General features: G+C 32.8%; 1 protein-coding gene across 1 annotated transcript; it reads right to left on the bottom strand.

Moving 5' to 3' along the window:
• Nucleotides 1–2052: 2052 nt before the first annotated feature.
• On the bottom strand, nucleotides 2053–11241 carry LOC114310014 (subtilisin-like protease SBT5.6). The gene is made up of 9 exons (XM_082889316.1): nucleotides 11212–11241; nucleotides 9504–9696; nucleotides 6757–6945; nucleotides 5622–5733; nucleotides 4637–5198; nucleotides 4003–4100; nucleotides 3562–3916; nucleotides 2945–3158; nucleotides 2053–2840 (listed from the first exon to the last, which is right to left on the bottom strand). Exons 1-9 carry the CDS (start codon nucleotides 11239–11241, stop codon nucleotides 2344–2346), a joined length of 2250 nt encoding a protein of 749 aa, XP_082745442.1. The 3' UTR covers nucleotides 2053–2343.
• Nucleotides 11242–13508: the final 2267 nt, after the last annotated feature.

Here is a 13508-nt window from a genome sequence, read left to right as displayed (position 1 = left end):
CACCAAAGATCATCTTCAAAAGTAAATATCGACACACTATACTACATCCAGAATGGTAGGTGGTGTTATAAAGTTATGAGCATTTTGTCTGTTCATAATTTATTGCTAGTTCTATTTAGTTGTTAACATGTTGGCTTCACCTTCATTAATCTATCAATTATTCAATGCCGTCAATTTACTTTCTTGAAGTCCTAAACATTGGGTGTTCTACCTGGAGCTACTATTCTAGGTAATTGTTGCTTCTGGAGCTGTGAAGCATGAGAACCTTGTTGAGGAAGTGAAGAAGTTGTTTACCAAATTGTCATCGGATCCAACCACAACTTCTGAATTAGTTGCCAAAGGGCCAGCAATTTTTTCAGGATTTTGTGTTAAAATCCTTTGGTTTTTTATTTCTCTTATTTTTTCTTTTTTTTCTCGGATCTGACAGTGGATGTTTTGGTTCACTTCTTATTTTTTGTATTAAATGGAGGAGTGATGAGAGAGAGAGGAGGGTAATGTTAAATTGAATGGGGAAGTGAATTAATGTTATATTTGTTATTCGAATGGGAGTTATTATTTCATATTAGTGTTATTTAGTTTTATTATTGGTGTTCTTTTAGTTCAATCACATAAAATTAGCACAATTTCAAAACTAAAAAAAAAAGAAAGATTAGACGGCGTTTTTAAAATGCCACTATAGCAGGTGGAATTTTTTAAAATTAAAAAAACCTATGAAGGCGTTTTAAAAACGTCGCTAAAATCATAGTGACGTCATAGTATTATTAGGGTAGGATATTTGGCGGCGTTTTTAAAAACGCCGCCTATACACTTATACAGCGACGTTTCCCAAACGCCATAAAGTTATAGCGACGGCCGCGTCGTCGGCGTTTGGTACTAAACGTCACAAAAATAATTAGCGACGTTTTTGGTACCTATAGCGGCGTTTTTTAAACGCCACTAAAAGCCTATTTTCCAGCAGTGTTTAAATAATCCAAAATAACATCTTAAATAAATTTAGGAGTGTAAAAATGACCCGTGACTCATAGTCGGCTCGGGATGAGCCCGGCCCGTTTAGGCCCTGGCCTAAACCCAGCCCAAGGCCTTAGGCTTGGGCCATCGTTTTGAAACTTGGCCTATGGGCCCGGTCCGCTTGGCCTGACCCATGGCCCAATCCATCAGCTAACTCAAGGCCCACTCAAAAGCCCAGCCCAACGCTCGACCTGCCCGAGACTCAATTTTATTTTTAATGAAAAATAATAAAATTTTGATAAAAAAAAATAAATAAAAATTTAAAAATTATTTAGGCCCGCTCAAACCCGCCCAAAGTCTGAGCCCAGCAGTCCGGATCGAAGTCTAGTCCACTGGCCTGCCCAAAACCCAAATATCCCTGAATTTGAACCTAGTTTCTTGACCCATGAACCGGCCCGACCGGACCCTATTTTTGACGAGAGTCCGTACGATCCGACATAAGCCGGGTCCGGCCCGGATCAAAATTACACCCTTAAATAAATCATAAGGGAGTGGACCGGTAAGCAATTGATAGCTAAAACACATGATTGTATCCAATCACAGCGCACCTTCACCGCACGGAAATTCTCGCTAGCTTAATAAAAAAAATTTAAAATTTATTTATTTATTTATTTATTTGTTTTTTTAAGAGAAATAACTTATCAGTTAGACAAGTCAAAAAAGTATCCAAACATGCTGCACCTCTAAAGTTTTTTACTTGCATTTCATCACAGTATTATTTGCAACGAGCAATGTTATAGACCACTAATTTACCATCACTAATGTCATCACTAGTGAGGTGGCAATTGAAAAAAAAAAAGAAAAAAAAAAAACAAGGTACAAAACACATGTGGTAGTGGGTGAGACCCATTGCTACATCATTAGAGCCACCACTAATTAGTGCTCTAAAGCATTTTTGTATTTGCAACTCTAACGATTTGGTAATTTTCTTTCTGTCCCATTATTAACTAATTATACCTTTTTTTTAAAAGTTTTTTTTTAAAGTTTTTTTTTTTCACGGTAACAAAACAAATTTTTATTGATAAAAAAATTATTTTTAAAATTTTTTAATTACAAATTTTTATATTGTTTTCAATATGAATATTTGCTTATTTGTGTTAAATAAAAATAACAGAAAAATAATATTTTAATAATTAAATTGAACCAAAAAAATATTTTAGAAATTAATTTTATTTTATGTACATTAATATTCAACAACTTACACTGTTGTATGTGGAGATAGAAGTGGTGTGAGGAACCACATTCATTCTCAAGCTTAGCAAAAAAAGAAAAGAAAAAAGAAAAAGAAAAAATTGTGAAGGATTTCATTTCTATTTCATGTTCTTGAAATCTTGGCTATGCAGAAGACACTGCAATGGGACTTCTTACCATGTGAATCCCATCACTCCACATGTACCAACCAAATGAATACTCATCTCTCCTGCTCCCAATTTCTGATTTCACTGTTATGCTGAAGCTTTTCTTCTCCCCCAAATAACTAAAGTTCAATGTTGTTGGAGAGATCTCAACAGAATATCCAACTGGGGGTATGATCGTTGAATTGTACGAACTGCTGTTGCTACCAACATTTGTAAGAGTCCTATTCACTGTCATGATGCCTTCAAGTTTCGCAATGGCAAGAGATGGGTAGTTAAGGTTACTTGGTGATGGAACAAATTTATTGGTACTATTGTTGGGAAGGAAGAGAACATAGTCATTGTAACTGGTATCATAAACAAGACCAGGGTCTTCTGCTTTTGAAGGTTGGAAGTGGCCAGCACCATAATGGAAAGGGGTGGCAGGACTTCCATTAGCATCTGTAATTGGTTGACCCATGTTATTCTTTAGCCCGGCTGTGCCAAAAGAAGAAGAAAAACCTATAAAAATTAGGACATGAAAGATGTCTTGAAAGCTAGAAAATAGAGAACATGTAATGACTTAAAACATGCAAGTGTACCGGTTGTTATGAGGGCAGATCTTATCATAGCACTGCTCCAATCAGGGTGTATGGCTTTGATGAGCGCAGCTATAGCTGCCACATGAGGGCAAGACATGGAAGTTCCAGAGTCGATGTTATATTTGACAACTCGATGATCATCAGGCAACTTTGTGGGAGAGGATGCCTCAGTCCATGCTGCTAAGATATTCAGTCCTGGAGCTGTAATGTCTGGCTGCCAACATAGCCATTAACCTTCAGTTCATGAAACCATTCACAAGTATGAAGACATAAAAGCTACTAATAAATTGTTTTATTGTGCCAAAGAGACTCTAAAATTGAAACCTCTTCTATTCTTGTTGTTCATATATAATGATATTGCAGTCGCATGTCCAATACTCTAGGACTTCTCAATAATGAACAAAGATATAAAACTTCCATTGAAAAGAATGATGCACATTGTCCTGGATGGAGTACACACTGCACTAAATATAGTATTGCCAACATTTTTTTTAAATTTTTTTTTTTATTTTAAGATTGTTAATGCGATTTATAACTAGAAACAAAATGTGTCACCTTTTGGGATTCATTATGGACATTTAAAAGTATAATTTTATACCAATGAGTATACTTCTTACCTTAAGAATATTGGGTTCAAGGCCATTTGGACCCATTGAAGAGAAGGATGCCATGAAAGGCGCTGGTTTACTATTCAAAATAGTTTCCGGTGGGATCAATGTTGCCATTGGATTTTTAGAAGTTCGTATGTAGTTGAGAATTGTGGTTGAATCATTGGAAAATACTGCTGTTCCTGGAAGTACATGAGCATCAACTGATATTCCAATGCCATTCACAGGGTTTTGTAGAATGAACCCAATTCCTTGGACTCTTTTGACCTCTAAACCTTTCTTAACATTATATGAATACCCACTTAGGCATAAAACAATTTTTCCTTTCACAAGCTCCGGTGAGAGAGTACCATCTAGGCATTGTCTGGAAAAATTCAACAACTCAAATTCAAATGGTTCAAATATCAATTAAATCTGTACATTTTTGAACAAAAAGAAATGAATAATTACCCAGTCGTACTATTCGTGGTTGTTCCAGGGACTTCAACATCCCCAGCATAAACTAGTGAATACATTTTGTCTAGCTGGAAGGGTGTCACTGTTTGTCCCTATGTATAGATGGAGGAGAAAACATTATGAATAAAATTCAATACAAGAAGATTATGAATAAAATTCAATACAAGAAGAATATTGATATTCAGGCACAAAAATTAGACCCATTTTATAGACACAGTGATGTGTCAACCAATCATTTTCTTCACATATAATTAGGTTTAGAAAGTGGGTCTAAAAAGTAGACTTGTATATCACTTTCCATATCAGAAACGTTTATTTTTTCTTTTGAAATAATGGATTAGCATTTTATGTGTGATATAGAGATTGATTATTTTAAATCGGTCTCGTTTGGCATAACCTATATAATCCATCTTTTTATCTTTTTATCTTTTTTTCATCACATCACCTTTCTACTTTTCTGCATATCTTTTCGTAAAAAGACAAAAAGTGCACTTTTTTATGACACCCCAAACCAACCAATAACGAAAAATCCACATGATGAAAAAAACCTGTAAGAGTATTATATATATATATATATATATACTTCTCTTTGTATTTTGATATCGATTTAAATTATTTAAAGTTTTACCTCAATTTTCATGCCATTTCCTAGCAGAACTGGTGAATTGAATACCCGGTCTATGCTACTTGCACCGACAGTGATGATCCAGGGTGCCACATTTCTCACAGTTGACAGACTAGGGCCTTCATTACCAGCACTGCATGCCACTACAATGTTTGCCTTCACTGCATGTAATGCACCGATTGCAATCCCATCTTGTTCGTAGGGTTTAAGACTGCTTGGTACGATGGAGATGCTTAGCACATTAACCCCATCAGCAATGGCATCATCAAAGGCCGCCAGCATGTCTTCATCGAAGCATGTGTCTCCCTCTAGTTTAAGATGGTTCGGAATTGCCCAACATACTTTGTAGATGGCTAGACGCACTAGTGGGGCACCGCCAGTGGCTGTGCCACTGGCCAAACCACCGAGGACTGAAATATTAGCAACTCTTCGGCCTCCGATGGTAGAGGCTGTGTGAGTTCCATGGCCATCTTTGTCACGGGGTGACCGATAATCCTCTGTGTCATTGAGTCGCCCATAGTATGCCTCATATCCCTTTAGGTAGTATCGAGCTCCAATTAATTTCCTAGAAAAACATTATATGTGAATTGAATTTACTATGTGTGAGTTACACTATACTAAATTTAAAACTATACTATACATTAAAATTTTACATACTATTTAAAAATAAAAATATGAGTACATAGCACTTGTTACAAAAAAAAAAAAAAAAAAAAAAAAAATTCTAAATCATGTGCGTTCATGAAACTTGAGTTTATGGTGTGTAACCGGTGGACATTACCTCAGTGTTAAATTTGTTCTATTGTAAACTATTCGTCATAAGATTTAATTCATGAAAATAATTTGTCCAAATCTAAGGATAAAACAAGATAATCCACTATGATGAGATCGTCCTCTTTTAATTTGGACTTTGGTGGATTGAATATCCAAATTATCCATATTATATAGAAGGAAAATTATATAAATTGAAGTTGTTTTAGTAAATTACCTATTACAATTAGATGGTTGGAAAGCAACCCCATTTTGGCAGATTCCTTTCCATGAATTGGGAATTGGTTCCATCCCTTCATCACTAAAACTCTGTGACTCTGGCCATACCCCTGGGTTTAAAAGAAAAGCATCAGAAAATACTTTATTGAAATTTTAATTCTTGAAAATATCTATAGAGTAAAATTACAGTGAAATTTTAATTATTTTTTTATTTTTTATTTTTTAAACATTTAGAACTTTTACCATAATGTATACCTTTTTAGGGCTGCATATTGTAGTATTCCCCCCTCAAAATTAACAATGTGGTAAACCCACAATGGAGGAGCAGAGAAAGAAAAATAAACCAAAGATAACACATATGACATGACAACTACTACATATTATCAGAATATTTTACCGAAACTTTTCACTTTGTACGTGACTTTTCATATGACATGGTACATCTAATTATTATCTTTCAAATACCGTAGGTCTTGCATATAAAAATGACATTTCTCCTTTACATTTTATACATGGAATGGAGATCGTTATTTCATAGTTAATTGTTGTGAAAGATACACATCAACAAATCCACTTAGAATGACATGAACGGAAGTTATAAATAGTTGAATGTGATGCAATCTTATGAAATGAAAAAAAAAAAATTGCTATCTTATTTATGAAATGAAAAATATCAAAATCTAAATAGATAAATAGTAGAAGGTGAAACAAAAGGATGAAATGCATATGGAATGATAGAATATATCATACACACACAGGCGGAGACACAGCAAGGCCAGGGGGTCATGTGCCCCCCCCCCTCCCCTCAGTTTTGAAATTTTTTTTATTTTTATTTTTATTCTCATATATAAGATGTATTCTTTTTTTTTTCTTCTTAACATGTTCTTTGGTTAAGAGTTTATTGCATTGTTCACAACAAGTAGTTATTTGATACTTTGGGAACACAATGTATTATTGTTTATGTAGTAGTTTAAATCAATAGTGTAGCAAAAAATATTATGGATCAGATATAATGAACTCATTATTTTCAAGTAGTTGATATACCACTTAGCAAAAAATATTCGTCACAGCGCGCAGACACACACACACACACATATATATATACATATCATGTAATTTAGAATTGAAATTACCACTATCCAAGACTCCAACAATGACATCTTTTCCATAGTTGGCTTTGTCCAATAGTTGTTGATTGTTTGTGTTGGTGAAACCATGTTGTCCTTGTTGTTCAAGCAAGTTCACAAAATCCCATGACCTTGTTGTTTGAAGACTGTATCTTCTGGGCTCGCTTTTGAAAACCGAAACCACTTCCTCCCTCTCTGTTAAAAAAAAAATCCATTTCAAGCTAGGTTTGTTGGAACTTCTATAGTAAAATTCACAAACGAATTAGAAATTACATATACCAAACTAAACAAATAAAATAGTAAGCATAAAATTCAAGAACACAAAATATTGCATTAAATGCAGAAGTAGAAAAGTTGGCCTCTGAGAGACTGGAGTTGCGTTGTTAACGGACTAAAGCATGTCCAAGATAAAATTAGTTTACTTAGATTCCGTTTGTTTTCAGAAGTAAAATGGAGAGGATTGATAGTAAAGATATTAATAGTGAGATGATTGTTAGTGAGGGGATTGATAGTGATGAGATTAAATAAAATTGTGTTTGTTTTGATGATAGTTGTTAGTGTAAAGATTGTTAAATTATTTTTATATAAAATAAATATAAAATAATAAAACAAATAAAAAAAATATAAAAACATTAAACATTAATGTTTTAAAAAAAAATGTCCAAAATGTAAAAAAAAATTAAAAATTAAAAATAAAATAAAAAATCCTTAGAAAAAAATAAAAAAAATAAAATAATGATTTTTAATTAACAAAAAATATAAAAAATTAAACATTAATGTTCAAAAAAAAAAATGCTCGACATGTAAAAAATAAAATAAAAAATAAATTAAAAATTTTTTTTTTAGTCCGCCGGATTATTTTTCTAATACCAAGTCCTAGAAGCCTATCTGAATTTCCTTGGGGAGATCCATCCTAATCTGAAGTTCACTATCAATTCCTTCCCTATCTTTCAAAACAAATACAATATTAGTGGGTCTCACCTCACTACTAATCCCAATCCACCCTCTAACTCTCCGAACAAACGGGGCCTTATAGTATGTCTCGTCCAGATTCACAACCACTAAAAAATTTGAATAGAGAACGCAAAATATTTTTCGTCCCCTTGTGAATGTGTTAAAAGTACAAGAAATTAAGCATCGTTTTGGGTATGATTCATAAACTGATTTTTTTACTTATTATGAAAATACGTTCAAAAAAAGTAAAGAGATAATCTGACCCAAATAAGTATGTCTCATCCAGGTTCACAACCACTAAAAAATTTGAATGGAGAACACAAAATATTTCTCGTCCCCTTGTGAATGTGTTAAAAGTACAAGAAATTAAGCTTTGTTTTGGGTATACTTATAATAAACTGATTTTTTTACTTATTATGAAAATACGTTAAAAAAAAATAAAGAAATGATGTGACTCAAATAAGCTAATAAATTTATTTTTTAGATGTTGCAAAAGAGACCTAAGTTTTAATATAAAAAAATTTGGGGACAAAATTACTTTGAGTATGGAATATGGTTGTTGTAATTTTAATGATAGGATTAGATATTTAGTAATGAATTACTGTTTCGTCTAAAAATAGTAAACCTTTTAGCACAAAATTATGGTCCCTAAAATTGATTTATTAGTGACATTTTTTAAATTGTTGCTATAGGTAATTTTTTTTGACTTTTTTTAACAGCCTTTTCGTGACGACTTACGGCATGATTGAAAATGGTATACTAATGTTTTTGAAAAAATATTTTTACTTTTGGAGATGGAGGAGTTTGATCTCTAAAACATTCATATGTTGCAATATTATGAATTGAACGAGTTATAAGATAAATTCTATTTTTTCACAATGTTCCTTGTTCAATAAACTAAAGTCATCCAAAATATAATAAAATAAAGGAAATTGTCTCAATAGAAAAGGTAATAATCACACGGGTAGATGATAGCTTTTGTTGCTAAACGGGATGAACAATAGTGATCAAATAACATCTCCCTTCTATCAATATCAAATAGAACTCAAAATAGTATAAAGCTAGTTTTGTAACAGAAACATAAATTTGGAAAAAGGTTTAACTATACATTTAATTTTGAAAACTTGATGGTATGCATTGATTTTGTAATGAAACCACAAAACAAATATATTAAATATATAATAAACATATTTTTATTTTTATATTAAAATTACAAAACTTTAACACCACCTTCAATGTAATACGTGTAGGCATTAAAAAACCATGCTTAGGAAATTCATCTTTAAAAACAGAAAGAATGAATCTTTTTGTTAAGGCACTAAACGGAAACTACACACACACAAACAAAAAGGAGTATTTAACTAATTTAAATATGCTAATAATTTTTAAAATGGTTATGCAAAAGAAGTTTAAAATATTAACGGTTATTTTTATTAAAAATATTAAGATAAATTATAAACACACCTCCTGAGATTTACTTACAATATGGATTACCCTTAATTTTGAAAATTACAATTATTTCCTTGTCAAATTTTTTTTATTTAATAAAATTAAAAGAAAAAATAAAAATCTTGACTACCCTCATATACAACAATAAAATTACCTAAATATTAATTGAAATATATTTTCGACATCATTAAAAATTATTAATTGACTTCATAATTTATTAATAAAGGGGATCATTCATTATGCGATTAGAAAGTTGAAAGGTGGCAGGTAATTTTGAGAACTATAGGGAGTAATTTATATTTTAAACAAACCCTAAGGGATGTATTTGTAATTATAACAAGGTTGTTTACCAGCTAACTTGGCAGCTTGATCTGGGGTGAGCCATGCAGAGAAGCCATTGATGACCTTCTTGTAACTATAAACCAGAGAAGCTTTAGCTTCCTGTTTAGAACTCTTTAAAGATAGTAGATAAGAGTAATGAGCATCTTCAATTTCTTGATAAGTCTTTTCCCCAAGGTGCTCTCCAATGTAGACAATATAAACCTGTGATTATCCAAACAAATTTGAATAAATCTATTCGAATCAATTGATATATCAATTAATATATTAACAAATAATGTGATATAATTTTAAAGATTTTAGATCTTTATAGTTTGTATAATGGGTAGGATCCATAATTTAAAAGTGTAATATTATAACATATATTAGTACACTAATTGATATATCAATTGGTCACCACTGAACAAATTATGGTTTTTCAGCAAGTAAGTATTGGGATACATTTGGCATTATTTTCATTTGCTCTTCTCCAAAAGAGAGATGTTAATTTGACACAAAAAGTAATAATTATAATATTTTTAAAATTTCAAAAATTATTTTGGTCCCAAAAGAGAGAATCATATATGAAAATGATGATTTATTTTTTAGAATTTTTAGATAAATTACAAATACTCTATGTGATTTGGTTAAAATATTAATTACCACTAGTGATTTTAGAAATTATACCTCACTCCTTGAAATTTTTAATCACATCACAATTAACTCATTTCATTAATCAACCATTATGGAGAATCTATCTTTTTTTGATGGTATAATTATTACACTTCAAAATATTAATTTTCGAAAACTACACTTTGGTAATGCAATTATTACACTTCAAAAATATTAATGTTAATGAATTTAAAAGAATGAAAAAATAAGAAATTTATGTTCCTTTAATCCTTAATTTTTGAAAATGAACTAATATTTTGAGATAATAAAAAATGAAATAACGGACTAATATTTTGGAATGGAGGGAGTAACAATTTTTAACGATGTCAGGAATATATTTCAATTAACAATTCTAATAATTTCATTGTTTTATAAGAGGATAGTGAGAAATTTTATTTTATTTATCAATTATGTTAAATGACAAATTTTGAAAATTACAAATTTGTATTTGATGCAAATCTCAATGAATGTATCTGAAATTTACACTTACATTTTTTTACCAAACTAGTGTTGATTTTACCCCCCCCCCCCCAAAAAAAAAAAATAGTGAACAAATAAAAAAAAACAAATTTTAGTAAAAATAAAAAATAAAAACGAAATAGAAAACAAATTTTACAAAACAGAGTGTTGACTTTCAAAACTTATTTAGTAAATTGTTTATGTTTGGTTGAATTTTCATTTTTTTTTTCTTTCCAAAATAGAAATTAATTTGACGAAAATAAGCACTGATATATATATATATATATATATATGTATATATTCAAATTGTTAAAAATTATTTTTTCCTGAAAAAAGAGAAAATCATTATGAATGTTTTTTTTTGTTACTTTTACCTAGCTAGGTTTTTTTTTTTTTGGTAAGACCATAAATTTTGAAAACTCAGCCGAACAATATAGGTGCTGGGGTGAGAGGCCCAAATGTAAATCTCACTACCACTACTAGTTGGGCAGATACAAGGCCTAGTGGGTGTATGGGGCAAACAAAGCATGAAGGTTGCAATGGCAACTTTTCTAATGGGCTGAAGACAAAAAAGAAAGGGATAACATCGGAAGTGGATTTGGTTCATACCCAGTGTGATGGGCCTAGATCAGGACTCATGGGTAGTCACAGTAATTCAGATAATGAGGTGTCACAGGCCCAGGATGTTGGCTCATCATCACTTCGTGTTGAGGCTTCAGTTGATAGTGGCAACACAGTTGGTAAAAAAGGAGAATTAAAACAGAGGAAAAAGTTAGTACGAAGGAATGGAGGTGCAGTGGGTATGGGAAGCTGGAGCAGAGGTGCTGTCCTAAGAGGTAAAGCTGGGTTAAAAGCAAGATCGGATGCACAAAGGAAAGACACAAGTAAAGTAAAGTCTGGGGCACGATCAAAATTGGAGGTGATTGGGAGAAACTTTCATAGAGATTTGACGCCTCAGGAGGAGGCAGAAGCAACAATACGTATGGGCAAAGCCTTAGGCATATGTTTCGGTGGGAAGGAAGAGGAGGTGAAGGAAAAATTAAAGGCTATGGAGATCGAGGATAAAGTTCAGGTAGCTTCAAGGGCTGTACATACACAGTTGGGAGCTGATGCGCAGAATTGATTGAATGTATCAGGTGGTTATAGGTGTTATGTAATGTGTCTCTATGAAGCTCTTATCATGGAATGTAAGGGGTTTGGGTAAATCTGTAAAGAGAAGGAGGGTCAAATTACTACTTAAGGATAGGAAAATTGATTTTGTTTTTTTCCAAGAGACAAAGAAAAGTGAGGTTACACCAGATTTTGTAAAATCATTATGGCCTGTGGATGAAATGGAATTCATGGCAGTCGACTCTGAAGGGAGAGCTGGTGGGCTTCTGTGCATTTGGAAACCAACTGTTTTCAAGTTATCCCAGTGTTGTAGTACAAGGCATTGCATTGTACTCTCAGGTACTCTTCTTCCTTTTTTTAACTGTGTTCTTGTCAATGTTCATGCTCCTAATGAAGTTAATGAGCGAAGTAGATTCTGGAATGTCCTGTATGGGTTGAGACCTAGCTTCTATAATCCCTGGTGTCTAGTTGGTGACTTCAATGAGATACGGAATCTTGGGGAAAGAAGGGGGTGCTCTAGAAGAGACAGAGGGATGAAAGAGTTTAATCTATTTATAGAAAATATGGAGCTTCTTGATTTACCCATGTTGGGAAGACAGTTCACTTGGTGCAATTCTAATGAAGGTGAAAGATGGAGTAGAATAGACAGAGCACTCATGTCAACGGAGTGGGTGGAAAAGTTGAATTTAAAGTTATGGGGTCTAGAGAGAAGTGTTTCAGATCATTGCCCCCTGCTACTGGTTGAGGATGGCAGGGATTGGGGTCCAAGGCCATTCCGGTTCATAAACGCTTGGACTTCACATCCGAAATTTGGAGAAGTTGTGAAAAAGTCCTGGGTTGATTCTGCTTTTACTGGCTGGGCAGGTTTTATTATTATGAATAAGCTGAAGGTTCTACGTTCAGTTTTGAAAAAATGGAATGTAGAGGTCTTTGGCAATGTTACTCATTCATTGAAAGCAGCGGAGGAGGAACTCCATGCAATTGATCTAGTGGCTGAATCTAGAAGACTTTTGCAGAATGAGGTTAAAAGAAGGAGAGAAGTTCGAAAGGAAGTTTGGTCATTAAATAGGAGAGAAGAATGGTTATGGAGGCAGAAGTCTAGAGTTAATTGGAGTTTAAAAGGAGATAAGAATACAAGATTCTTTCATGTCATAGCTACAAGCAGGCATAATAGAAATCTGCTGAATTCAATTGAAGTGGATGGGGAGATTCATGAGGATCCACAAAAGATCAAAGTTGAGGTAGCTAAACACTTTAAAAATAGATTCTGTGAAGAGTGGAAAGTTCGACCTAAGCTCCAAGGTGTTTTCAAGACCATTGGGCATGATAATGATTATAATGGGCTGGTTATTCCTTTTTCAGAGGAGGAGATTTGGAGAGCTATTAGAGAGAGTGATGGAAATAAGGCACCAGGACCTGACGGTTTTAATTTGTTTTGCTTTCAAAAGTGTTGGAAAGTTTTTAAAAAGGATATCTTGCAATTCTTCAAGGAATTTTATGATAATGGATGCTTAGCAAAAGGTATTAATAGCTCTTTCATCACATTGTTACCTAAGACTGAGAATCCAGGTGGTGTTTCAGATTATAGACCAATTAGCCTTATTGGATCTCTGTACAAAATTTTGTCTAAGGTTCTAGCTTCTAGACTTAAGAAGGTATTGCCTAAAATAATTGGAGAATCTCAGTCCGCTTTCATTGGGGGGAGGAACATTTTAGATGGGATTTTAGTATCCAATGAAGTAATAGATTGGTGGAAGAGGAAAAAGAAGAAGGGGGTAATTTTGAAACTAGATTTT

The sequence above is a fragment of the Camellia sinensis genome, chromosome 9 (assembly GCF_055761805.1).
Source record: "Camellia sinensis isolate YWXY chromosome 9, ASM5576180v1, whole genome shotgun sequence".
NCBI classification, from domain to species: Eukaryota; Viridiplantae; Streptophyta; class Magnoliopsida; order Ericales; family Theaceae; genus Camellia; species Camellia sinensis.
This window is presented reverse-complemented; position numbering and strand designations above follow the sequence as displayed.

What these genes read in the sequence shown, in the direction of transcription:
- LOC114310014 (XM_082889316.1), bottom strand. Translation starts at nt 11,241, where the DNA reads ATGAGTCCTGATCTAGGCCCATCACACTGG. An exon ending in TCAAGCTGCCAAGTTAGCTG is followed by an intron (nt 6,946 to 9,503) that starts GTAAACAACCTT and finishes TTTTTTTAACAG; the next exon opens with AGAGGGAGGAAGTGGTTTCG. An exon ending in ATCTGCCCTCATAACAACCG is followed by an intron (nt 2,841 to 2,944) that starts GTACACTTGCAT and finishes CTTTTGGCACAG; the next exon opens with CCGGGCTAAAGAATAACATG.